We start from the raw sequence: 26,538 nt of genomic DNA on the forward strand, positions 1-26,538 counted from the left end.
CAGCTTGGAAAAGAGGTAAGTTGGTGATACGACAGAGGTCTATAGAGTTGAGTGGCCCAGGAAAAAAGAGATCAAAATTGAATGTTTGTTGTGTCTTCCAGTGCAAAAAACACAGCACCAAATGCAGCTAACCATAGCAAAGTTAAGGAAAAGGGAAGAGGAGGTTCTTCCCAGTGATGTGTCAGACGGTAAAGACTTGTGGATGTTCAAAACTCCAGTTTACCATGGAAGAAATTCATTGAGGATTAGGAAGTAGAAGTTACCTGAGCTGAAAATACATGGAAGCTGGAAAGTTACTTGGAAGTATCCTACATTCTTGCCCTTCACTTATTTTTTCCTAACATCCACTTATTGTCCCAGTCACAGAGGTTACTGAGATAAACAGACTTAGTCTGTATGGGTATATCTCTGCTGATGTTCCCGTATCTTCAAACAGGAGTCTGAGAGCAGTGCTCAAGTGTAGCATGAAACCAGTGCTCATGGAAGAGCATTGCTTTTTCTGTTACAGTGAGCTTGGCCATGCCTCTGAGTACTTGCAGTATTCTAGTGTCTCAGGCTGAAAACCAGTGTTGAACATCGTGGCTGAAAACCACGATGTTCAGGTAGATATTCATGCCAGACAAATGAGTCTGCAGGTACCAATCATCCCAGGCAGTTGTGTGTAATCACCTCAAGCCTCATGTTGGGGTCTGGGCAGAAGGCTCCTTGCTGTGGCTGGCTGCATGTACAGCACATGCTGTGATCAGGTTCCAGGCTGTAGCTGGGCTTGTTCTCAAGACTTTTCTGGTCAGGGAGGTGATGGGACAGAGACAAGCAGTACCAGTCTAGGAGGTCAAACTGGTTGCATGGTGTAAATCAGTGAGGGCTTGTTGACCTTGGTGGTATTATGCCAGGTTGCCCTGCTTGGGGCCTGCAGCTCATCCAGACTGTGTCCCATGAGCTGCATTCATTTTGAATTGTTCTTACTCCCTCTTCTGACTCAATTCACCCCACCCAGCATGAAGGGGCTCCACTACAATTTGGGCAGTGTGCAACCAGGAGAAGTGGCTTCCATGTGAGAGAGCAGGAACCACCCACAGCACTGGAGGAGAAAACTTAAGAGTAAAGTATTGATGAGGGCACATTTCTTGTGCATACACAGAAGAGATTTCCCACTGTATTACATTGTGACAGGGGAAAATGTGCTTTCCCTGGTCTTTACTGTTGATGTTGTATTCAATGGGATTCTCATCTCTTTAAAAACAGATGTGTGATTTGAAGGAGAGTGGCAAGATCTTCTCCTTTCGCTAATCCTGTTCCTATCCCTGCTAACACTCTCCCACCTCCTCCTCCAGTTGCTGAGCATGAAGAGCTGGAGTGACATGAGGCAAGAGGTGATGTTCCTGACCAACGTGAATGCCTCAAATTCCTCTACGCAGATCTACCAGGCTGTGTCACGCATTGTGTGCGGCCATCCTGAAGGTGGAGGGCTCAAAATTAAATCCCTCAACTGGTATGAGGATAACAATTACAAAGCACTGTTTGGAGGCAACAGCACGGAAGACGATGTAACTAACTTCTATGATAACTCCACAAGTAAGTGTAACTCTAGTATGGCCTAAGGTCCCATGGTTGTCATTGCTAGTGTTTCCCAAACTTCCGTGGTTGAAGGCGGATGGTCCTGAGGGACTGCGTACTTACTGCTCTTTCAAAAAGGCATGCACGTGCTGCCTCCTGCATATCCAGTGAGGATATCAACATGCAAAGGATTCCCAAGGGCCTTTTCTAGAGTCCGCAGAAGGCTGTGCAGTGGATCTTCATCAGGGGGAGAGGGAGAACAGTCATGTGCAGCCTTTGAAAATCTGGCCTCTTCTGGACAGATTTTGCTCTTGCCATGCAGTGGGGTTGTGGGAGTGGTGCAGAACTAGCAGTGTGACTCTTAATGCTGGAGGCTACCTGGGTGTTACATGTTTGGGCAGATCAGAGACTTGGGCTAAAAGGGACTTCTTGTGGACCTTTGCAGTAGAGGAGGGGTTTTGTTGTCTGATAGTCAATGGTGCAGAGTCTAGTTGAAGGCCAGTATCTAGTGGAGTGCCTCAAGGGTCAGTACTGGGGCCAATATTATTCAGTATATTCATTAACGATTTAGACGAGGGAATAGAGTGTACTATCAGCAAGTTTGCTGATGACACTAAGCTGGGAGGAGTGGCTGACACGCCAGAAGGCTGTGCTGCCATCCAGCAGGACCTGGACAGGCTGGAGAGTTGGGCGGGGAATAACCTAATGAAATTTAACAAGGGAAAGTGTAGAGTCCTGCATCTGGGCAGGAACAACCCCAGGTTCCAGTACAGGTTGGGAAATTACATATTAGAGAGCAGTGTAGGGGAAAGGGACCTGGGGGTCCTGGTGGACAACAGGATGACCATGAGCCAGCACTGTGCCCTTGTGGCCAGGAAGGCCAATGGCATCCTGGGGTGTATTAGAAGGGGGGTGGTTAGTGGATCGAGAGAGGTCCTCCTTCCCCTCTACTCTGCCCTGGTGAGACCCCATCTGGAATATTGTGTCCAGTTCTGGGCTCCTCAGTTCTAGAAGGACAGGGAACTGCTGGAGAGGGTCCAGCGTAGGGCAACAAAGATGATTAAGGGAGTGGAGCACCTCCCTTATGAAGAAAGGCTGAGGGAGCTGGGTCTCTTTAGTTTGGAGAAGAGGAGACTGAGGGGTGACCTTATTAATGTTTATAAATATATAAAGGGTGAGTGCCACGAGGATGGAGCCAGGCTCTTCTCGGTGGCAAACAATGATAGGACAAGGGGTAATGGGATCAAGCTGGAACACAAGAGGTTCCACTTAAATTTGAGAAAAAACTTCTCAGTGAGGGTGACAGAGCACTGGAACAGGCTGCCCAGGGGGGTTGTGGAGTCTTCTTCTCTGGAGACATTCAGAACCCGCCTGGACATGTTCCTGTGCGACCTCACCTAGGCGTTCCTGCTCCAGCAGGGGGATTGGACTAGATGATCTTTTGAGGTCCCTTCCAATCCCAAACATACTGTGATACTGTAATAAATGCTGTCCTTTCAGCTGTGACTGTCCTTAAAGCCCATGTAAGTGGGCATATGCCTTTGCCTTCTGCAGTTGTTACCATGCTGTTCAACTCCTTGCCCTTGTCCTTTCCTCCTCAGCACCCTACTGCAATGAACTGATGAAGAACCTGGAATCCAGCCCACTTTCCAGGATTATCTGGAGGGCCTTGAAACCCTTGCTGATTGGGAAGATCTTGTACACTCCAGACACACCAGCCATAAGGAAGGTCATGACTGAGGTAACTCTAGCCGTGTCCTATGATATTTAGAATGATCTATGTCCTCTGGCTGTGCAGCTTAGTTGCTCTGTGTTAAGTTGGATCCAAACAGAAGCCTAGAAAGGATTGCCTGCAAAGCAGAGCCTCCCTAGTCTCTTGCATCCCATGCACTTGCTGTTGAAGGCTCAAGGGAAGAAGGCCAGGCTGAACAATTTTTCTAGACTTGGCTGGAAGCTTTCCTGGTGGTGCCTTTTCATTATCCATAGGCTTTGCATTTCTGATGTGGGATATGGGAGTGGGGAAGACATTGATCAACCTTTAGGTGTCCTTCCTCTACTCCATTGCAGGCTGGTCAGCAGATCCTTAATCATTTCCTATTGTGGTCTACCTAGTGTGATCTCTAATTCCCCAGGCTCCCTCAGCAAGACTCCTCTAGCATGTGGGGAGTGGCTGCCTCTGTGTGCCCTTCATCTCCAGTGCAAAGTCATTCTCCACCAAGCCTTGAAAAGCAGTGCTCAGCCACAGGCATCCACACACCCTGTTTTTGTTTTCCTTCCAAGTGCACTTTATTTTCCCTACTCTGGTCTTTACAGAAGCTGAGCTGCTGTTTGCATATAAGCAACACTCAGTACTTTACTTGACAGGTCAATGCACCCACTCAGCCTGCAGTGGATCTCTGCCAGCTTTTGAAAATAACCTTCCTCTCCACTTCACCAACAGGTGAACAGGACATTCCAGGAGCTGGGTGTGTTTCGTGACCTCGGGGGGATGTGGGAGGAGATAAGCCCGAAGATTTGGACGTTGATGGAGAGTAGTCAGGAAATGGAGCTCATTCGGGTCAGTATGCTGTCCTTGCCAGAATCACCACTGTCATCTTCTGCAATAAGTGATGAAATGTTTATTTTATATGATCTGTCAGTACTGAGCTGGGCAGATAAATACTATGGATAGGACACCTTCTTGAAACATGTGATTGTACCAGTCTTGCATTATGCTTGATACTCCATTCTTCTTGTAACAACCTGTTGCAAACGGGGGCAGTGCATGTTTAACACGTTACTAGTCTACTTCTGAAAGGAAATGGGCTATTTTCTCCAGTGTTGCACTAATGTGGTATGAGTAGCTGGCTTGTGGTATTTTTGTAAACTGAGGACCTGTGAGGTTGGTGACATGTTCAGATCCTTGTGCTGTGCACTTCTCCACAACAGTGCTCTCAAGATAGCAGCAAAGCAGGTGGACCTGCTGGAAAGTTGCACTGCAGAGAGGGACCTGGGAGTTCTGGTTGACAACAGGTTGACCATGAGTCAACAATGTGCTTTTTTGGCCAAGAAGGCCAATGGTATCCTGGGGTGCATTAGGAAAAGTTGACCAGCTGGTCAAGGGAGGTTATCTTCCCCCTCTACTCTGTTCTGGTGGGGCCACATCTAGAGTACTGCTTCCAGTTGTGGGCTCCTCAGTTTAAGAAGGACAAGGAATTACTGGAGGGAGTCCAGTGGAGAGCTACAAAGATGATTAGGGGCCAAGAGCATCTTTCTTATGAGGAGAGACTGAGAACTGGCTCTCTTCATCCAGGAGAAGAGAAGGGTGGGAGGGGATCTTATAAATACTTATCTGAAGGCTGGATATCAAGAGGATGGGACCAGACTCTTCCCAGTGATGCCCAACAATAGGATGAGGGGAAACAGGCACAGACTAAAGCACAAGAGGTTCCATCTAAACACAAGGAAAAACTTCTTTACTTTGAGGGTGCCAGAGCACTGAAACAGGCTGTCCAGAGAGGTTGTAGAGTCTCCTTCTCTGGAGATATTCCAGTCATGCCTGGATGCTTATTTCTGTGTGATCTACTCTAGGTGGGTTGGACTAGATGATCTCCAGAGGTCCCTTCCAACCCTAACCAGTTGTTACAGAGTACAGCATCCTAGGAAAAGTATGCAGGTTAAAACTCAGAAAAGTACAGCCACCTGGAAGAACTTAGCTGAAAGAAAAATCACTAAAAGAGAACCAGTCTTGTTTTTTAACAAAACCAGGACACGAGTGATTGTGGGATTCTTATGCCTAGATGAAATCCTGGAAGGTGCCATGTGGCTTCATGCCCCATTGAGTGCAGTAGGACTTGAATGGTTATCATGCTAGAGCTGAACTTAGATGCCTGGCAGCGGTATAGCACAAATGTTGTGAAATTTTGATTTGGAGTTGCATGGTATACTTAATTTAGAAATACCTGGGTGTTCATGGGAAATGAGCAAACATCACCCTGTGGCTGATCACTTTATAACATGCCGTGCATACTAGACCATGAAGGAACGGCTGGGAGTCTTGTGTGGTGACTAGAAACGACGCACACCGGGACGCAGACGAAGATGAGTGCACAGAGATCTTGTTCGGGAAGCAACACAGAGCCAGGCAGAGCAGCGAGCTGAGCCAGGCTGAGACCCTCTTTATTAGCCATTGACAATTCATAGGATTTACCAATACGAGCCTGCACTAAGATGTTATGTAAGATGTTCTTCCAATAATTGCTGTTAAAAACACACCACACTCACGTTATGTTTGTTTCAGTTACGTTCCCGCTCATTCACAGACCAGGCCCAAGGACATTCACATATCATACATATAGGGGTGGTTTTCCAACCCGAGATATCATTCTCGCTGGCCTGGGCTATCAATTCTTACACTCATAAAAAACATACTTCTGTATAATCTGTCCAAGGCCCTTTAGCTGGAACTGCACATCCTGCTGTTCCCACAGTCTTGCTCAGATTTGACATGCTTTCTACTAGCCTCTTGGCTCCCTGGGGCATTGTGCTTGGTGTTAGACCTGGATGACTGTGGCGTTATCTGCTTAAATAGTACATTTCACTGTTGCTTCCTTCAGGTGCATCTCTGAGGGGTAGATCTTTGCACTCCATGCTGATATCTTCAGAAGCACAGTGATACAAAACTAGGATAACGCAATAGAAACAGTTGTAGAGTAGCTCTCCCTGCTTTTTCTGCAAGGCAGCTGGTTGGGTGTCATAGTGCAGCTGGTACACAGAGATCTCTTCGGGTCTTTTAAGCCTTTAAGTTCTTTCCTTGTTTACCCCAATGTGATGCTGTGCTGACTAGTTTCTGACCTGCACTGTTGCACTTCCCCATCAACATGACATACTAGGGGGTCAGAGACATAATTTTCATCATTCCTGTGCCTCTGTTAGCTTTATGAATGTTAATTCTGTAGATGTTGGAATCAGGGAGATGAGAATCAGGGCCAGCAACTGAAAATGGAGCTGTTTGCTGCGGAGAGTGCAGACAGGAAGCCACAGTTTTAGATATTGGTTTGCAGTCATGTCATTTGAAAAGTGAATGTTGCTGCATTTTTATTTTTCTTTTAAATGACCCAGAGGCTTTTCTGGTTTTGTATTTTGTGCTTCTTGTTAACACTGCTGGCTCTGATAGTTAATTCTTGATCATCCCAGCAGTCTGGTCTCCTGTATTGATGCAGTAGCAGGGGTTCATTTGTTGTCACCTGCTGCAGTTCACACAAGCAAGTACCTCAATGTCAATGCCTGGGCATCTCACAGGCAGTATTCCATTCAATTTAGAGGTGCAGTGTAGATCACTTGTATGTGAATAGGCTGAAATTTAGTTAGTTGCCTGTTTGTGGCTGACTTTATGGGGGAGTTCAGTCCTTTGCTGTTAGCTGCTGAGGCTGCCATGCTGCTAGGTGACTGGTCATCACCTCCTAGCTTCCTGGGTTGTGCAATCCATTTGGCTTGTTGCTTCTTGCTGAAGGAGAGGCGAATGCTTTGCTTGGCCCTTTTGATGGTAATGTGGCTGCTAACTTCAGGCAGGGAAGCATGTGTCCTTGGAGTTAAGTAGTGTTAGTGTTGCCACAGAACATGGTAAGACTGTGAGCCCCTTCCCTGGAGGTGTGGTCTTCTTTCTGCTGGGGACGGTTGATGGAGCCAACCTTGGGAAACCACATGTGAAGAGGGAACCACGCAGCCAATGCCTCTTTGTTTGGATTTCCCTTTTGCATGTTTTACTTTGCCAGCTTGGCCTGTTCTGTTTTCCTAGTTTGCAATGCTGTTTTTGTAACTGTGTGACCTTCTGGTTTGCTGGTAACAGGAGAGCATGGGGAAGCTCTTCACCTCTCTGCTTCATTCTTTGTTCTGGCAGGAAATCCATTTCCTGTTTCTATTGGTTAGGATTTTTACAGTTTTCTCTCTTGTGCAGCCTTTTTGTTTATTTTTTTTCTCTCCCCTGCTTAAGTTCAACTGTATCCTTTACGATTAATGCTCCCTTTCTGTTTGCCCATACATTGTGTGCCCAGAGGACTGGTTTCTGCTTCAATGCCAGGTGCTTCTACCTAGACTGCACTTGTGTGGGGTGTTGTGCACACACGTAGTGGGGCAATAGCCCACCCTCAGAAGGCTAGCAGTTAAACTAGGTGAATAAAGCACTGTCTCAGATAGAAGAACAGGGAGGTAGGGCATTATGGCTATACAGGGCTGCTTGAGTTGGCCCTGATGGCACGACAGCAAAATATGTAAGAATAGCCACTCAGGCTCTAGTGCTGGTATTTCTGTTACACGCTGTGACAGTTCAGCCTCCAGCCAGGCCGCAGCCCCTCTACATTCCATGTGCAAAATCTGGATTGCATGTGCAGAGTGCAGAGCTGTGTGTGGATCTCTGCTGCCCTCTCCTTGGGAGAGGGGTGACAGGACATGGAGGCAGCCAGCCAACCTGCAAAGCACATCTGATGGTGTAGCTCTGCAGAGAAGAGGCCCATCCTTTGCGATGGGGGCAGAAGAACCAGGACCCCACTATGATTATCTCCTCAGTATGGCAGATGGCCACTCCCTGCACCTTTTAAAAAGGCATTTTCCCCAGTAGTACTAGTTTTCATTATGAGAGAGGAGATCTAACATTATTTCTCCTTTGAAAACAAAATATCTGCAGACGCTGCTGAAAAGCAAAGCTCTCTGGGATCTGCACTTGCCAGCTTCCAACTGGACAGTGGAGGACGTTGCCCGTTTCCTGTCAAACAATCCTGAGGACTTTGAGACAGCAGATGGCTCAGTGTATACCTGGGTGGACGCCTTCAATGAGACAGACCGGGCTATCCAGACCATCTCCCGCTTCATGGAGGTGAGATCTGCTAGTGTGAGCAAGGAGTTGGGGGAGGCCAGCAGCTTCATCTTCACTCATGCAATGGGGTGTTCCTCGAAAGGGAAGATAGATGTTCCTCAGTCTGTTTTCTGTAAACAACCAGGTGCTAGTAGGGCAGAGTGCACAGCACGTTAGAAAATATAATTTATGACTAAATATCGGTGTAGGAACTTAACTGTAGGCCTTGTTCTTGAAGCACTTGCTTTGGCCATTGCGTATAGTTTCCCAGACTGCTGCTGCTGGGCAACTGAGAGCTGCTGCTTGCTTCAGCAGTGTAACAGCTTGTGTTTCAGCCTGGATTTTAACTGGGGACTATGGTGAAGCCAGTAGCTGCTTTAAGCTGAGGAAGACATAGCAAATAATGAAATTAGTTTTACTTTTTACTTGGTCATCTTGGCAGGTGAATGCAAACAGAAACAGGCCTTGGCTTGGTAGGTGCCTGGTCCAAAGCCTTCAGGTCTCTCCACTAATTTTTAGAGACTTTGAATCTAGTTTATTGGTAACAGAGAAAATAAGACTATCTATGGAAATCAATGCTTGGATGGGGTTCTGTAGCTAGTACTGCAAAGCTATCTAACCTCTTGTCTAGTAAATACCTTTGCTGAGATATTCCTCAGTGACATAAGTTTGACAAGCAGGAAAAATGACATCTCTAGCAGCTGTCTGGGGTACCATGAGCTATTGCAAAGTAGTCTGTCAGTGCAGCCATTTCTCGGGTGTGGCATTACCATTGCAGAGTTCTGCTTTTTTTTTCCCTCCCAAATGTAAACAAAGTGTGTTCTGCTTTGGTTACTTATCCCATAAACACTTCCAAATCCGTCCCTGTCTAGTGTGTCAACCTGGACAAACTGGAGCCTGTGGCTACAGAAGTCCGGCTTATAAACAAGTCCTTGGAGCTTCTGGATGAAAGGAGGTTCTGGGCAGGCATAGTCTTCACTGAAATAGCTCCTAACAGCATAGAGCTCCCTCAACATGTGAAATACAAGATACGCATGGACATTGATAATGTGGAAAGGACTAACAAGATCAAGGATGGGTGAGTTGTGACATGCTGTTTTATGAACAGTTTCTTATGGAGGATTTGGTGATGAGGATTTCTAATGGAAAGGTCTTGTTCCCTTGGTGCAGGTACTGGGATCCTGGTCCACGTGCTGACCCCTTTGAGGACATGCGCTATGTTTGGGGAGGCTTTGCCTACCTGCAGGATGTGGTAGAACAGGCCATCATCAGAGTGCAGACAGGCACGGAGAAAAAGACAGGAGTTTATGTGCAGCAGATGCCATACCCATGTTATGTGGATGACATGTATGTATGCAGGCTGCTTCAAAAGCTCCCTTGGAAGGCATAGACTTTTGTCACTCCTCAGACATAGTAACTATCCCTACTATCAGTAGCAGGGGCAGTCTCCTTAGTTTTCCTAATCCCTGGAATTAGGGCACTTGTATGGAGGCTTTAGATATGTAATGACTTGCAGAGTCCTTTCCAGAAGGAGTCTGTACAGGACTTTCACATACAGAGTAGATTGCTGAAATGTGACCATATCTGTAGACCCAACACAGGAAAAATAGCACTGGGAAGAAAGCAGAGATGTAAGCATGGGAGAGCGGAAAGAGGACAGTTGAGAGCAGTCCCTGGGAAAGACAGGTCATTACACTTGCTCTTACCCTGAGTGACATTTGTAACTCCAGCTTCCACTGCAGGCTGAAGATGTGCTTTAGACCCATTAGCCTCATACTGAGACACTGATCCTGTGTTGCACTCTATGCATCAGCTAGTTTGTGCAGTGAAGTCTTAGATGTCACCATGCTTTGGTGGCCGTTGAGTGCTACCTGAAGTCTCAGTGATGTTTCTCACTGTGTCCTCCTGACCCTTTTCCTTCCTTCTTTCAGATTTCTGCGTGTTATGAGCCGCTCCATGCCTCTCTTCATGACTCTAGCCTGGATCTACTCAGTGGCTGTGATAATTAAGGGCATCGTGTATGAGAAGGAAGCCCGACTGAAGGAGACGATGAGGATTATGGGACTTGACAATGGCATCCTTTGGCTAAGCTGGTTCATTAGCAGCCTCATACCTCTCTTGATGAGTGCAGCCCTGCTGGTGCTGATCCTTAAGGTGAGTTGGCTGGTTTGGTCTGCGTCAGCATAATGTAGAACCCTGAGAGCCTGCTAAGCAGTGATCTGCACTGACATACTGGGGAGGAACAAGTGAGTGTACATTGACCATAAACTTTTTGGAAACAGGGTTTTAGAACAAAACAGACCTAAGCAGCTGAAAACAGCAAGGAGAGGCTGTAGCAGATTCAGTGGTCTTGAAAAGGTGCCTCTGATACTGTCCCACATCTGGGAAGGCTGTTGTGCCAATTGCAGCAAGCCCAGCCTCCCCTGAGCAGCCAGCTCTGCAGATCTGCTTGTACTAGAGCCACCTTGGAGAGCCCTTTCAAAGCCTGATGCACTTGTTGTTCTCCTGCCAGGTGGGGAATCTGCTGCCTTACAGTGACCCTAGTGTGGTGTTTGTTTTCCTCTCAATCTTCGCTGTTGTGACCATCCTCCAGTGCTTCCTCATCAGCACTGTGTTCTCCAGGGCCAACCTGGCAGCTGCCTGTGGGGGCATTGTCTACTTCACGCTGTACCTGCCTTATGTGCTCTGTGTTGCCTGGCAGGACTATATCAGCTTCTCACTTAAGATCTTTGCGGTAAGTCTTTAACTGCCTTCGTTACTGGGCCTTCACCACTTGGCAGCTTTGTAGCTGGACACTGATAACAAGGGGGGTGGTGGCAATAGGAGGATCATTTTCCAGTGTAAGAGGCTATCAGGGCTGAGCTTAGTGAAGAGGTTGACTGAACCTGCAAGGAGCTGCTGGGAGGGTTTTGGTGGCTTTGGTAGTGGAGGTAATTCAGCTAGACTGAGTTGCCTTGATCTCTGTATACTCTGATGCTGTAGCACCAGATATGCAGGCTGAAGGAACCAGCTGCCTTTGCACAAGACTTCTGATGAGGGTGGCTCTTAGTGATCTCTTCCCTTGCATAAAAGTCCAAAAAGCAAGGGAAAGAAAGCTGGGAAACAAACAATTCTGGGTGGTGGTCCAGCAGAGACTTCAGGCCTTGCTTGCTTGCTAGAACCATGACCACAGAGTCTGCCACTCTCTTCCTGCAAATAAGGTCATGCTTTTGGGACCTTTGACTTTTTCTATAAGGCTTCTGGACTGTATCCCTTAGCCTTGTGCTAGAGCTGAGCTGCCCAGTTGGTGAGTAGTTGTCAAAAACTTAATGCATATTCATGCCTCTCATTTGCAGAGCCTGCTGTCCCCAGTAGCCTTTGGCTTCGGTTGTGAGTACTTTGCACTGTTTGAGGAGCAGGGAGTTGGTGTTCAGTGGGACAACTTCTTTGAGAGCCCATTGGAAGAAGATGGCTTTAGCATCACCACATCTGCTGTCATGATGCTGTTTGACACCTTCCTATATGGGGTCATGACCTGGTACATTGAGTCTGTCTTCCCAGGTGAGGTGTGCTTCTGAGGGAGTATTAGGTCTTCACACTTACAAATAGATCCTTTCATTCATTTACCAAGGTGCAAATTTGGCCCATTTTTAAGTGAAGCTGCGGAAAGATCACAGAGGAAAACCACAGACCAGCATCACAGCAACGTTGTAACTACAGATAGCAATGACTGTTACCCAGCACAGAGGCTGTGTGCCATTATGGTGGTGGCTGAGCTAGTGCCAGATGCTTTGCTGCAGTTCAGCTTTTACCTTCTCTGAACTGCTAAGGCCACAGACCTTGCTGCAGGGGAGGAGTTGAGAGTATCAGCACCACATGTGGCTGCTTAGCACCTTCCAGCACAGGGCTTTTAATTTTAAAGTGAAACCTGGGAAAGGAGATGTCTCTTACCCCTAAAGTCTGGCAATGTCTTGGTCAAGAAAGAACTGAGTCCTGCCTAACCTAGATGCTTACTGAGGGTGGAATATTTCCATTCTTGTCTTGAAAGCTAATACAAGAAAAAGCACAGATGCAATCAGGCTCATGTAATGCTTTTCTCTTCAGGCCAGTATGGGATTCCCAGGCCCTGGTACTTTCCTTTCACAAAGTCCTATTGGTTTGGCGAGGAACCACGGGAGAGACAGCACGCTCATCCTGATCAGAAGGGGCCTTCAGAAGGTGAGTACAGGGGACAGAGCCTTTTCATAATGAAGTGTTGTGGTCTGCATTTTTGAAAGTGGAGTCCAAAGATAGCAGGACTGGCATAGCTAAGGTGAAATCGTCATCCCTTTCTTTTAAGAGTTTGTGTATGCTGATCAGATGGGTGTATCCAGGTAAACCTGAGGCACTTTGCCCACTTGTATGCGGGTGGGTACTCCAGCCCCATGGGGTTGAGAATTCCTCTCATTTTTGCCAACCCCTGTTCACACTGAAGATCTCTAACTTCCAAATGAGCCCAGTAGAGAGAAAAGAGCTAAAGGACAACTTTCATGGAGGTTCCTGTCCCTGAGGAAGAAGTTGGGTCAGTTTTTCACATAGCTCATTTCTCCTTGGATCTCCATAGACTTGGCAAATGTGATGTTTGTTATAACTCCCACACAGCTGCTCTTAAAACCTATCGTATCTCTCTCTCCCTTGCTCTGTTTCCTTCTAGTCTGCAAGGAGGAAGAGCCTGTGCATCTGAGCCTTGGTGTTTCCATCCAGAAGCTGGTCAAGGTTTATCGTGATGGCAAGAAAGTTGCTGTAGATGGTCTCACACTGAACTTCTATGAAGGACAAATCACCTCCTTTCTGGGACATAATGGAGCAGGGAAAACCACTACCATGTAAGAGCAAAGGAATGCTTTAAGACAGTTGGGGAAGTGACTTAATACTGCAGTTCTTATCAATATTATAGAGGTAGTGGTACAGCTTCAGTGTGGGAGCTGCTGCAGACTAGGGTACTCCACTGATTTCAGTGAAGCTCTGCTGACTTAGCCTAGTTGTGCAGCTGCCTCAGAAGATGCACACATACAGGGGACTGAGACTGGAGGTAGTTCGGGTTGAGGCTGTGCCGAATGAATCTAGGGGCAGCACTTTTTAGTAATGCCACTTGTGATTCTGACTTAGCGGTGTGAGGAAATGGATTCGGACTGAAAGGACTTTTAGAGGAAAAGGTATTTCCTTCAGTCAGAGTCAGGTGGGTGTGCTTTGATCACTGTTAAAACCATTGGAGCTGATTTTTTTTAATCTGTTAGGGAGATATCTCTCAGACTACTTTCCTGATGTGGGAGTTCTGCTGAGCTTCTACCCACTCTTCATTCATCCATCCTGGCATATGAAGCGGCCAACTTCTTCATAGTGAAACCTGCTTATCTGTTGCATTTGTCTTTCAGGTCCATCTTGACTGGCTTATTTCCCCCAACTTCAGGTACAGCCTTCATCCTGGGCAAAGATATCCGCTCAGAGCTCAGCACCATCAGACAGAACCTGGGTGTCTGTCCACAACACAATGTGCTGTTTGACTTGTGAGTAGCATCTCTGACATGCATGCTGGTGTTACCCAACACATGTTTGGGTTCTTTAGGAGACAGTAGTGTGCTTTCAGTTACAACAGTCCTATCTTTATCTGTGTGTGTGGTGTGAGACAGTGGGATGACATGAGATTGGTACAAAGACATTCTGTTTATTAGCACATTTATATGTGCCTGTGAATTATCATCAAGAGCCTACACTTTCATCTTTCTCTTGTCTTTGAAGAAATCTGCTCTATTAAACTGAATTAGGCCAAATGTTTCTTCAGTGCCTAGTGACGTGGGATGTTTGGGGTCAAGCACTGTTTAAGGGGGATTATTTACATTGACGCTCAATGGCGACACCTTGAAATCAGGCCCAAGCTGAGCACACCCAGTCTGTTGCTCCTTCCTGAAACCTCAGCCTTAAAATATATTTTCCTGAGCAAACAAAACATGCCTGCTGAAATGCTGATGCAAGGGATGAATCCTAGGATGGTGCTCTCAGCTGTCACCTAAGCCTGCTCCTGTTCCCTAGGCTGACTGTAGAGGAGCATATCTGGTTCTATGCTCGGCTCAAAGGTCTGTCAGAAAAGAAGGTGAAAGAGGAGATGGAGCAGATGGCAATGGATGTTGGTTTGCCCCACAAACTGAAAGCGAGGACAAACAAACTCTCTGGTAGGTTCACCTGCTTTTACAGTTCTCAGCTGCTTCCTCAGCCCCAGAAAAACTCTATTGGTTTTCACAGAGCCTGTATCATGGACCTTGGTTGGGCCACCAATTAAGTATAAACTACCACATGATTAAACACTTAAGGAAATGAGTTATTAAGTACCTAATCAGTATGTCTTACAAAATTTAACAATCTTACACAATCTTATGCTGTCTAATGGCCATAAGTCACTCACATTCTCTGAGTATTTTGTACTTATTTCCATCATGACGTAGTTCAGCTACATGTGATGTGTTTTCCAGATACTATTATGTTTGGGTTTTATTGGTTTAGGTGAGAGTGGCTTAAACCATAATCTCCAAGTACCTTGCTGTTTGTGAACCATATGTGCATTTCTTAATGCTGACTTCTGCGTGTTCAATGAGTGTCCTGGAGAGTTCCTCCCTGTTGTTCAGGAGTGGCAGGATTCCTGTATTAGTCTGTACCAGATAGCTGGGGGACTGAGACTACTTCGACTAAACTGTCAGCACAGCCTGTGCATTTGATCTTGGGAAGGGAGAGCAATTGGCCATAGGTTGACTTCAGTATTGAAGAGTGTAATATAATTCCTTGCTGCTGTATCTGGCACACTTCCACAGGAGTGGTGTCTCTTGGGGACCTGTTTCTGCAGCTTCAGGCTCTGGAGACCTGTGCCTCAGATCCTCAAATATGGTTAGGCCTCCAAGTTGGTGACCTACTGCTGTTGAGGTAGTGTGATTCTCTTATTGAGGGGCTTGCAAGGCATGATTTTCTGCATTAGAAGGAGAGTTGGACTCCACGGGGAGAAAACCATCCAGATGAATTATCCCTTTTCCTGAAGTTGATGGGGCCCTGAAAAACTGAAACAGTAGAAGTGCTTGGTCTTCTCAGTATGCAATTCTGCTTTCTCTTAGAGAGCTCATTACCCACTGTGTTGCAGCTATTGCTGTTCCTCTTATCTCTGCATCAGCCTGAACACCTCTTTTTCTTCTTGTGCCTGTCAGGTGGCATGCAGAGGAAGCTCTCAGTTGCCTTAGCCTTTGTTGGTGGCTCCAAGGTTGTCATTCTGGATGAGCCTACAGCTGGGGTGGATCCTTATTCTCGCAGAGGGATATGGGAGTTGCTCCTGAAGTATCGGCAAGGTATGTGGTCTTTTCCTCTACTCCTAATGAATGTGTTATGGAAAACGAAAACTGACCTGATTTGTGACTGTTCTCAAAGTAGCAGTGTGCCTTTGCAAATCTGTTGTTGCCTGCACTGAGGAAGGAACAAAGACTATGAAGAACAAGGGTGTTCTGATCTCTCATCTGTGCACCTTTCTCATCCTGTTCATGTCAGAGCTCACGAACAAAGTTCCTCATGGGGTTACAAGGGCAGTTAAAGTCAGAAATTCACCCTTGGTATGCAGCGGTGTCCTGTTCTCTGTGCAGCCAGCCTTTCTGACGTGAAATTAATCTGCCTTTTCTGAGCATGACAAGGACCTGTAGAGAGTGGGGAGGATAAACCCATGGCAGCAGTTGTGAACCTTTTCCGTACTGCTTTTCTTGTTCAAAGGAGCCTACGCTTTTGTCATCAACCTCCCATCCAGCTTCATGGCAAGATCCAGATGCTTGTGACTTTGGATTGGGAACATGGGAATGGTTGAATTACCAGCAGTGTCTTCTGTTGCTTTCTTCCAGGCCGCACTATCATTCTCTCCACACACCACATGGATGAGGCAGACATTCTGGGGGATCGGATTGCCATCATTTCTCATGGCAAGCTCTGCTGTGTTGGCTCTTCCCTCTTCCTGAAGAACCAGCTGGGAACAGGCTATTATTTGACCCTGGTCAAGAAGGATGTGGACTCCTCTCTGAGCTCCTGCCGAAACAGCAGCAGCACAGTATCCTATCTGAAAAAGGTACAGCTGACCCTTCCTGCTCATATTCGTTCTTCCTTCATGAAATCTTAGGCTTATGGGAAGCAGGAGGTAAGATTTTTACACTGTAGAATGTCTCAAAGAGAAATCCCTTATTCTCTACAAGAAGCATTACCTGCTTGTATAGGTACCATGCCAGATCATGTCTGGTTAAACTGTTGCATGGGACATACACCTTGATTATAGTTTCCTTCAATGCTGGTGCTCCAAAGTTTACTGGAGAAATACAGAATAGGTGAAACGCACGCTTTTGTAACACTCACTTCTGTAACTGTGACCTCTTGTATTTCAGCCCTTTGCAGTGGGGTATGTCACAGTTACTTTGACTCCTCTGTGGAGTATCCAGCATGTTGCAGCATCTGGTTGGAGTTGCCTAGAGTGCAGCATATGGTGGGCCCCTTTTTGATTAAACAGCAGGAACCAATGGTTGTCTTCTGTTTTGTGCCCAGGATGACAGTGTCTCCCAGAGCAGCTCTGACGCTGGCCTTGGCAGTGACCATGAAAGTGATACACTGACAATAGGTGAGGCTTGGAAAAGAATATAAGATTCAGTCTTCCTGCTGACATGGTTCTATCTTTGACCTTGGACAACTGCCTTTACCTCGTGCCCCCGTGTAGCCACAATCTTGGGACAAGTATTAAATTCACAGGGGAGGTATTTAAAAATCTGTAAGTAGTAAAACCTTTTTCTTTGGTGAGTCATTTTGGGTTTGAGCTGTCCTGAGATTTAATATCCAGTGATTATATATAATAATTGCTAGACCTGTTAGCAGTATGTAATGTTTGCTAGTGAATTGTACGTCAGTGACTTGCAGTATTGCCAGAAGCATGTAAAAGCTCTCCCAAATTCTGCAAGTAGAAAGAATAGCTAGTCTTGGGTCCAGGATTTCATCCAAGCTTGTGTTAACTGTAAAAAGAAAACAGTCTATTTCCATGGAAAGTCTGCTTCCCAGAGATGTCCCATTTTCCCTCCTTTTTTTTTTTTCCTCTGATAAGGTTTTCCAGACTTGGCTCTTCTTTCCACATAATGAATAACAAGATGAACACCGTGTTTTACTTTTGGTTCTTCTAGATGTCTCTGCAATTTCAAATCTCATTACAAAGCATGTTTCTGAGGCCAGGCTGGTGGAGGATATTGGTCATGAATTAACCTATGTCTTGCCATACAAGGCTGCTAAAGAGGGAGCTTTTGTAGAGCTGTTCCATGAAATTGATGACCGTCTCTCTGATCTTGGCATTTCCAGCTACGGCATCTCTGAAACCACCCTGGAGGAGGTAAGTGTGCTGAAGGTTGCCTTTTGACTTAAAATTAGGCAAAATGAATCATGGCAGAAATAAGAACAAGATGGAGCTTTGTGTTCCTCTCCAAAATGGATTGTCTTCATACCTGTTTTAAGTGTGTGCTCAGAAGTGTGCATTAAAAACTGAAATGTAGTATGAACAAGTGTAGACAGGGCTGTTGCACTTCACTGAGATCTGAAGAAGGCTGGCCCCCAATTTGCTTCTAAGGTAAACAACTTTGAGGTATTTTTAGGGATGCTTTGTGCTGCACTTAACTGAAAACACATATTTCAGTACTGGAGACCATACTTCACAGCTGCATACCTTTGCCAGGGATGTTTGTAGGGGTTGTTCTTTGGCTGTGTTACAACTGATAAGTCTCACTTTTCTTATCACAGAAGTACCATGCACTTTATCCCATTTATGTGAAATATATTTTTGTTTTAACAACAAGGGGAGCTGAGAAGGTGGTGATGTCACTCACTGAGATTGCCCTCTAGGTCCTCCCACATCTGTGAAGGCCTTGGCTGCTATCTGCAATTGGATTTTTTAAATTTTTTTTATTTTTTCTGGTTTAGGAGTCTGTGGGACAGACCCCACAGAGGTGCATATTCCAGCATGAACAGGAGCATGAGCACTGTCAGACTAGGAGCAGGATGTTTCCCCAAATGTAGTAACTAGGTCTTTATCTGACACATGGGAAAACCCTTGTATGTGAGAACTGACATGGGAAATGGGGAATGGCTGGTATATGTGGTTATGGGCTGGCATCTGGAAGCTGGAGAGAAGACACAAAGTCCATGTCCCCATCATGCAGGGGATAAACCCTGTGTCCTCTGTTCTTGTGCTACATCTGTTGGTCTTGTGCTTTCTCACGGCATCTCCTGAAGCAGACTTTGCAATTTTGCTCCTCTTGTAATTTTCACTGACACTTATCACTGCTTTTCAGATTTTCTTGAAAGTGGCTGATGACAGTGGTGTGGATGCAGAAACCTCAGGTGGGTGTAATTGTCTTGTGCAGTGTTGAAGGGGACTTCAGAGGGAGGTACCCTTTTGTATGGTATTTGTGCTGTTTATCACAAGGCAGACCAAGCCTAAATAGTTCAGAAATAAAATCTTGGTGCAGGGTGTAGCTCCCAGGGGAATAAAGGGTCTAGTGGGTATCTCAAATGAGGAGCATTCCTGATCTCCCCAGCCTTGGGCAGGTGGGTGACCTTTGTGTATAGCAGCATGTCTAGCTAGATGGTGACACATGCCAAGGTGTGACAGGCCCTGTTTCGGACTGAACTGGAACTCTTCAGTGCTAATATTTTCAATTACCTAAAATAGCTGTTCTTAATATACTTAATGTGTCCTTGTATATACTGTGACTATTGTTGGCTCAGTGGTAGCATGTTTATTTTATAACAGTGGAGAGTTTCTAGTGTTTGAATGTATTGTGAATTCCTTGACTGACATTATTGTTTACTCTGAGAAATAAGAATAACTCTTGACAGGGTCAAACTGCAGTAGGGATCAAATTGCTTTTTCTTCCTGAGAGCAGCTCACTGCACTAAGTGCTTATGCCAGCATTTTCTGATAAACTAGTGCTAGCAAATGGTGCCTGGAGTCATATGCATAGTAAGGAAGAATTGTCTTTCAGTGACAGCAGCTTGCTGCTTCCATGGATAAATGAAAAACAAGTGTCCACTGCTCTGGAAGAAGCTTCTCGGACAGCACACAGAAAAATAGTGTATAAAACCTGTGACCGTTGTAGGGAGACATCCTTTGTTTTACCTGTGCTGGATTAACTCCAGATCAGCTCCTCAGTTTTAAAATGGAAGACTTGGAAAATGAAAATTATATTGCTTTGATTTTTCTGGGGTTAATTGGAGATTAACTGAAACAGTTCAGATAATCATAACTGCCTTTGTTTCAGATGGGACACTGCCAGCCAGAAGGAACAGGCGTGTGTTTGGAGACAGACAGAGCTGCCTTCGTCCATTTACAGAAGATGATGCATTTGATCCTAATGATTCAGACATAGATCCAGGTATTGCTGGGCCTCAAGCCTGTTTTCTTCTTGCGAACACTCTTTCATATTATAAATACTGCAAATTTTAAGGCTTAGAATGCCGAAGGAGTGGTAGTTTATTTGCCTTTAAGAACAGTGGGCAGTGCAGTATCCACAGCCTGCTCAATCCTCCCATCCAAGGCTCAGAGAGATAAGGGTGAAAATGGATTTATGTGAATTTCTGTTGCTGTCTTTGGTTACCATACTCTTTTATTTTTGATGAGTGAGAGTAGCTGCTCCAGTCATGATCCTGTGTCTCCAGCACAGAAGTGCCCAGAGAACATCTCTGAGCTTTTTAATGAGGGTCATTTCTTCTTGCTAGCAGAATCCAGAGAGACGGACCTTCTCAGTGGCATGGATGGAAAAGGCTCCTACCAGATGAAGGGCTGGAAGCTCACCCAGCAGCAGTTCATGGCTCTGTTGTGGAAGAGGCTGCTTATTGCCAAGAGAAGCCGCAAGGGATTCTTTGCTCAGGTGAGAGCACCCGACATGTGCGGGTCCCCCAGCAGGGTCAGCTCTGGACCATGCACTGTACTCAGTTTCAGGTGGGCAGAAAACATCAAGGGAATACAGATAACCGAAACTGGTCTTCACTGTATATCTGAGCAAAAGGAAGCCTGTGCAAGTGAAAGGCATTACATGATGACCAAATGGTTACAGTATTCTTGCACAGCTAGGATGCAGCTGAGGTTCAAATCCAAACTTGGCCCTGAGCAGCATTTATAGGCTGAATCCTCTGCATCCCATTTCAGTGCTGTGATTGAATGCTAGGATAGGTCTTGTATTGGTGTCCAGTAATGCCTTGGTGTAAATAGCAAAGACCTTCCTTGGGAAACTTTCAAAAAATTTTGATCCATTAAGTGACTCACACATAGTTCCTGGTGCCTCTGGGAACATCCACTTTAAAAAGGACTTGCTCTTTCCTTGCAATTTCAGATTGTGCTGCCTGCTGTCTTTGTGTGTATTGCTCTCATGTTCAGCCTGATCGTTCCTCCATTTGGGAAGTATCCTAGCCTGGAATTACAGCCCTGGATGTATGATGAGCAGTACACTTTTATCAGGTACGTTTCTTGTGGCCTAGAAGTGTTGCTAAATCCTGTAATTCTGTTCTTCTCCACAAACATGAATTACCTGGTTTCCTTACCAGGTTGTTTTAATTTGTTTTCTGTCCTTAGCTCAAGAGTCCTGGTATTTTCTTTTTGGACCTCTAAATCCCAACTGTAACTACTGGCAAGGCCATAACCATTCCTGAATAGTGCTGTGACTCCATTAATACTATGCACAAAGACCTAGGCCAAGCATTCTTCAAAGGAAAATCTCCACCCACATGATTTTCCTGAGCTCTTTCACTGTGCTCTCAGCCTTGCTCTGCTGCTGCTTTTGCTGTGTGCCTGTTATCCCACTGATCTGATAGTGTTTCTCTGCTGTACCCATAGCAATGATGCTCCAGAAGATGCAGGTACTCAGAGGCTTTTGGATGCACTTCTCAATAAGCCAGGTTTTGGGACACGCTGTATGCAGGGACACTCTATCCCGTAAGTAGAACTCTGGGCTGGGAAGAAGAAGCCCAGTCGTGGCTTCTGGTCATCCAGTAGATTTAGCCACCTCTAGGGAATGATAGTCATGTATGGCCAGAGCAAAGTTTAAGCTGAAAGAGTTGCCATTACATTCAGTTTTTCTGCTCAGAACCTTTTAGAAAATTACCAGCCCTCAGCATGGTGTGGGAGTGAGGTTTGAATGCAAGTCCTTACTGACAGATAGAAAGGAGACAGTAGTCTCTTCCTTGGATTACTGTTTGTTCCTGAATGTGGAAAAGGATGTAGTCATGTTGCTGTATGTTGTTGACTATAGCTATTCCCCTTCCACAATCTTTTGTTTCTAGCTGCACTAGAAACCTGGGTTAGCACCCCCACAAACAACAGTAGAAAGAGTGAAGAGCCAGACAGCATTGGTATTGTTTTCTAGCTCTGCTGCTGACTTGCTGCATGGCCTTGGGCAAATCACTGAAGATCCAGGGTGTAAGTGGAGAAGGGGTATGTGGAGTCCAGGATGATGTGTCTCTGGCCTGGAAGAACTGCAGCTCCTGTTCACAGGATGATGGGAACGGGGGCAAGGAGCCCTGCGTTCTGGCCGGTGGTGAAAAGTAATCTGTATCTTGCAAAGCAGATACAGGAGCTGGGTTATTCCACCATGGGGCATGGTGAAGAGGCTTCCCACTGATGCTGCCTTTGGTGACAGCAGTATTCTGGTACTCCAAAGGCAGAAATGTCATCCAAGAAATTGTCTAACATGATCTTCAAATCAGAGAGTATCTTTAGTTGGAAGAGATGCATAAGGATCATTGAGTCCAACTCCCTGCTCCTCACAGGACTACTTAAAACTAAACCATAAGACTAAAAGCATCACCCAGATGCTTCTTGAACTTTGGATGTTTTGTGTGCTGGGACTGACTGAAGTATAGCACTCACATGCTGTGGAGCAAATGAGAAGAGGGGAGTGTCCAGCACTACTCAGTGTTGGCCAACCTTGGTCTCTTTGGCACTGGGATGTGTTACAAACTGCAGGTTTCTGTTGCTCTGAGCTGTTTGTTTCAGTGAGTTCAGGCTCTTTGAAAAACAGCCTGACTCTTCTGGAGACTGTGGTGTCTGTTATTTATATGGCTTGTAAGCAAAGCCCATCATAGTTGTTTTGAAAACTGTATTTGCCTTGCCTCTTTCCTGACACAGAGATACTCCTTGCACTGTTGGACAGAGGGAATGGACCACCACTTCAGTCCCAGACTCAGTGCTGGACATCTTCTTGAAAGGCAACTGGAGCATGGAGAACCCTTCCCCATCTTGTGAGTGCAGCAATGAGAAGATCAAGAAGATGCTGCCTGTGTGCCCGCCTGGTGCAGGTGGGCTGCCACCCCCACAGGTAGGAGAGAGCTCAGTGGTACTGTGATGATGAGGGATGTTCCTGGAGAGCAGGGTGGCTGGGTGTGATTCTTGTGTGCAGCACTACACTCTGTGTTTAAGTCCGCATCTGCATTTTCTGATGGGTGTTTATCTGTGTTTTCTCTGGTGACACCAGCGTGAGCAAGACACTGCTGACATCCTCCAGAATCTGACAGGCCGCAATATATCGGACTATTTAGTGAAGACTTACGCACAAATCATTGGGAAAAGGTAGCTATTGAATACACCCCCTTCCTTCTTGCCCTCACCAAGTGCTGCTTGCTGTATGAGGGATTCTGCACAGATCAGGCAAATAAGCCTGGGCAACCCAAACCCCTAGCAGTGAGCCAGACCTACTCAGCCTTTCAGACTGCTGTGATCCACAGCTCAGATGATGTTTCTGCTCTATTAGTGATGCTGTGGCAGCTCTGAGGAGGTGTACTGAGCCTTGTTGACAGAGTCCAGGGATTACACCAAATAGAAATGGTGGGACAGATGCCAGATATGAGAGGCCGTTACACTCTTTTCCTTGGCCATGTGCCTGCAGCACTAGTAGATCTGTTTCTTCTCTTGTTCCATGTATTATACATCAGCTTTCTTTGTTTTTACAGCTTAAAGAATAAGATCTGGGTGAATGAGTTCAGGTGAGTCACTGCCTTTTCTTTTGTTTGTATGTGTTCAATAACCCTTGAGCACTGTATTAAGCAGGACAGACCCACCCTGCTTTGCAGTTAGTTTTGTCTGACTCTTAACTGCCAAATGTTGAGGAAGCATGTTTAGGGATAAACTGGGATAACCCGGACTACATCACTGTGAAGTATGTCTGCCTTTTTCAGAGAACAGTATTGACTTGAAACAATTTGCAGTACTGGCCTACTGATACTCCATCTTGGGAGATACTGTTCTTTCAAGCAAGGAAGGCAGGGATATGTCCTGCAGCAGGGGATAGCTGCATTCATTAAATGGAACAGCACACTGAGCAGCCATAAGATGGGTATTTAACCCCAGAAAGGAGGAGTAGGAGGCATCATGGCTAAGCAGCAGTGTAAGATCATAAAAATAATCCCTACATATAAGAGTGTAGACACTTGCCTTGAATATAGTACAGGAAGAAGAGACATCTGGGGAGGAAGGAGGAATGGCATTTTATGGAGGTCAGTGAGTATTTAAGTCTTTGCATCACTTTGTATCTGAATTTTCAGGTATGGTGGCTTTTCCTTGGGAGCCAGCAGTTCCCTCATGCTTCCCCCAAGCCATGAAGTCACTGATGCCATTAAGCAGGTGAAGAAAATCTTGGAGCTAGCCCAGGTGAGCAGCTGTCCCCCAGAAGCTCAGAATGCACTAATGTCAGAGTCTTGTTACTTGAAAGATGAATTGGAAGTCATAAAATCAGGAGCATGTGTATGTTAGCTATGCTCAGTGGCTTTTCCCCATTGCCTCTGAGCTGGGATCTCCCAGGGTGGTGTCTGGGAGCAGCAGAAGGCTTTGGTACATGGGTGCATTGCTGATGTGACTTCTTCCCAATACCAGGTGCAACCCAGTGGGGATGACAGACATGTCTGGGTGTTTCATGGCAGGACAGTGTGGGCTGTCTTGAGGAATTAAGTGGTTGCCACCTCATACAAAACCTCAGCTGAGGCCTCCTGTCCTGAGTCTGCCCTGGCTCATAAGATAATTTGGGCCACTGCTTTATTCAGAGGCTGCCTGTGGGCTGCAATGTCTCTGAAGGTTGCCTGCAACCCTTGTTAATACTTATTGCTGGGAAGAAAGCAGGCCTAAGGCTGACCTCTCTTACCAGTGAGACTGCAGAAAAGAAAGAGGGGAGGAAGGCTACAGTTTCTCAGCCTTCTTATCACCTCCAGCTTGGTGGATACAGGCTGCAGAATGGAAAGAAAACTGTCAGAGCTGTGAAAAAGCGTGACCCCCACTAGATTCCAGGACATGAATAAAGGTAATCTTAAAGGGGAAGTAATGGTCTATTTGCTGTTTGCAGGGGAGTTCTGGAGATCGGTTTCTCAACAGCTTGTCAAGTTTCATGAAAGGCCTGGATACAAAAAACAACGTGAAGGTAAATTAACCAATCCTTACTGCTGTGCCTGCTATTCGAAGCTCTGGTAACCTGGAGTTATTTTCAGTTGGCAAAGTCCCAGTGGTTTGCCATGGACAGCTGTGCAGACCAGAGCTCTCTGTGTTTGCTAGGGGAGCAAACGCATCTTGTATTCTCGTGTGTGTTTCCCCAAGACCTGTTTCTCCCCTGGAGTCTAGGTCTAAAGCCCAGAAGTTCAGTGCTAGCTTCCAGCAGCCTCTGGTGATTATTGATCAAACTGTATATTCTGTCCCTGAGCAAATTAGTTGTAGAGATGTGGAAAGAAATTATATGCCCTCCATAGAGGAAAGGATGTTCTGCAGGACTCAGGAGTGCCTCTTGGGTAGCTCATGTACCTGGTGCCTTTCTGATGCTGATGTCATCTCTTGCAGGTGTGGTTCAACAACAAGGGCTGGCATGCCATTGCCTCCTTCCTGAATGTGATCAACAATGCCATGCTTCGGGCCAACCTGCAGCAGGACAAAAACCCTAGTGCTTATGGGATCACTGCCTTCAATCACCCACTCAACCTCACCAAGCAGCAACTCTCTGAAGTGGCCCTGTAAGTCCTGATGTGAACATGAATGGGTTTAGACTCACCAACTGCTGATTACTGGAAACAGGCAACATGCGAGGTTTTAGCCTCACAGGTGGACACTCAGTGGCGTGTGCTATTTCAGCTCTAATGTGCTGGCCTTCTTTTCTGTGGTCTGGGCAGGTGGCAACATGTGCTGTTGAGCACTTGCTGTTGAACAGCAGTTGCTGTGCAAGCTGTCTGAGTCCGCAGAAGATGCAGTTTCTAAGAACCAGTCTAACCTTCAGACCTTCTACTGCTTGGGAAATTCCTCTCAGACATAGCCAGAAAGGTGGTTCACCATGAATATGGTCATTCTTTTGTTCCAAGGTGCCACTGTTTGACTAGGACCCATTGATGGATCCTGTTTAGTTTTGCCTGTTGTCTAAAGCTGGAAGGCACACCATAATGCACAGGGCTTACTGTATGTAGGCATTGACTAAGCCACTGCTACCACAACCAGAGTCAGGACTCACAAGCTGTCTGCAGATACATCGTTCAAATCTTAGAGCAGTAGCAGAGACTTTGAGAGACCTCTGAACTTTAAAACACACACACAAAAAAGACAAACGCTCAACAACCCCAAGAATTGCATTAAGTGAGTAATGAAGTGGTGGTAATAAAGGCAGAAATTATGCTGAATTTACCAACCAATCTCCAGGTTGTGGTGCCATCCTTGAAATGTCAACAGACTGTGTATGTTGCGTATGTTATATGTGTCTGGAGAAAATATATGTCTGGAGAAAAACTGTGCAGTTAAGACAGCCTGATGTGGTCATCCTTTACCCTGCAAAACAAGGACAGCAGAAGGAGAAATGGTTTCTGCACTGTCCTCCATGAGCTGCCTCATTTCATCTCAAAGGAGTCAGCACCAGCATACAAACACTTTGCTTTTTTCTTTTTTTTTTTTTTTTTCTTGTCCAGAATGACCACCTCCGTGGATGTCTTAGTCTCCATTTGTGTGATCTTTGCCATGTCCTTTGTTCCTGCCAGCTTTGTGGTCTTCCTTATCCAGGAACGGGTCAGCAAGGCTAAACACTTGCAGTTCATCAGTGGTGTGAAGCCTGTGATCTACTGGCTGGCCAACTTTGTCTGGGATATGG

The 26,538-nt window shown here is 46.0% G+C and overlaps 1 protein-coding gene across 5 annotated transcripts in view; it reads left to right on the plus strand.

Annotated features, from left to right (window-relative positions):
- ABCA1 (ATP binding cassette subfamily A member 1) overlaps positions 1-26,538 on the plus strand; it is a 98,006-nt gene that overhangs the window by 60,342 nt on the left and 11,126 nt on the right. For 4 of the 5 annotated variants that reach the window (XM_082075329.1, XM_082075328.1, XM_082075331.1 and 1 more), the window contains 29 exons: positions 1,335-1,575; positions 3,159-3,298; positions 3,998-4,114; positions 8,219-8,407; positions 9,259-9,464; positions 9,557-9,733; positions 10,318-10,540; positions 10,899-11,120; positions 11,722-11,926; positions 12,470-12,583; positions 13,059-13,230; positions 13,780-13,911; positions 14,435-14,574; positions 15,592-15,729; positions 16,267-16,487; positions 16,955-17,027; positions 17,578-17,780; positions 18,736-18,784; positions 19,705-19,818; positions 20,162-20,313; positions 20,776-20,900; positions 21,276-21,374; positions 22,566-22,755; positions 22,912-23,006; positions 23,387-23,419; positions 23,978-24,083; positions 24,769-24,843; positions 25,254-25,423; positions 26,360-26,537. In XM_082075329.1, coding sequence (XP_081931455.1) covers positions 1,335-1,575; positions 3,159-3,298; positions 3,998-4,114; positions 8,219-8,407; positions 9,259-9,464; positions 9,557-9,733; positions 10,318-10,540; positions 10,899-11,120; positions 11,722-11,926; positions 12,470-12,583; positions 13,059-13,230; positions 13,780-13,911; positions 14,435-14,574; positions 15,592-15,729; positions 16,267-16,487; positions 16,955-17,027; positions 17,578-17,780; positions 18,736-18,784; positions 19,705-19,818; positions 20,162-20,313; positions 20,776-20,900; positions 21,276-21,374; positions 22,566-22,755; positions 22,912-23,006; positions 23,387-23,419; positions 23,978-24,083; positions 24,769-24,843; positions 25,254-25,423; positions 26,360-26,537 — 4,299 coding nt within the window. The remainder of the gene's footprint in view (positions 1-1,334; positions 1,576-3,158; positions 3,299-3,997; positions 4,115-8,218; positions 8,408-9,258; positions 9,465-9,556; positions 9,734-10,317; positions 10,541-10,898; positions 11,121-11,721; positions 11,927-12,469; positions 12,584-13,058; positions 13,231-13,779; positions 13,912-14,434; positions 14,575-15,591; positions 15,730-16,266; positions 16,488-16,954; positions 17,028-17,577; positions 17,781-18,735; positions 18,785-19,704; positions 19,819-20,161; positions 20,314-20,775; positions 20,901-21,275; positions 21,375-22,565; positions 22,756-22,911; positions 23,007-23,386; positions 23,420-23,977; positions 24,084-24,768; positions 24,844-25,253; positions 25,424-26,359; position 26,538) is intronic. The other variant, XM_082075332.1, reaches the window with a different exon arrangement.

The sequence above is a fragment of the Streptopelia decaocto genome (genome assembly GCF_964273445.1).
Source record: "Streptopelia decaocto genome assembly, chromosome: Z".
NCBI lineage: Eukaryota > Metazoa > Chordata > Aves > Columbiformes > Columbidae > Streptopelia > Streptopelia decaocto.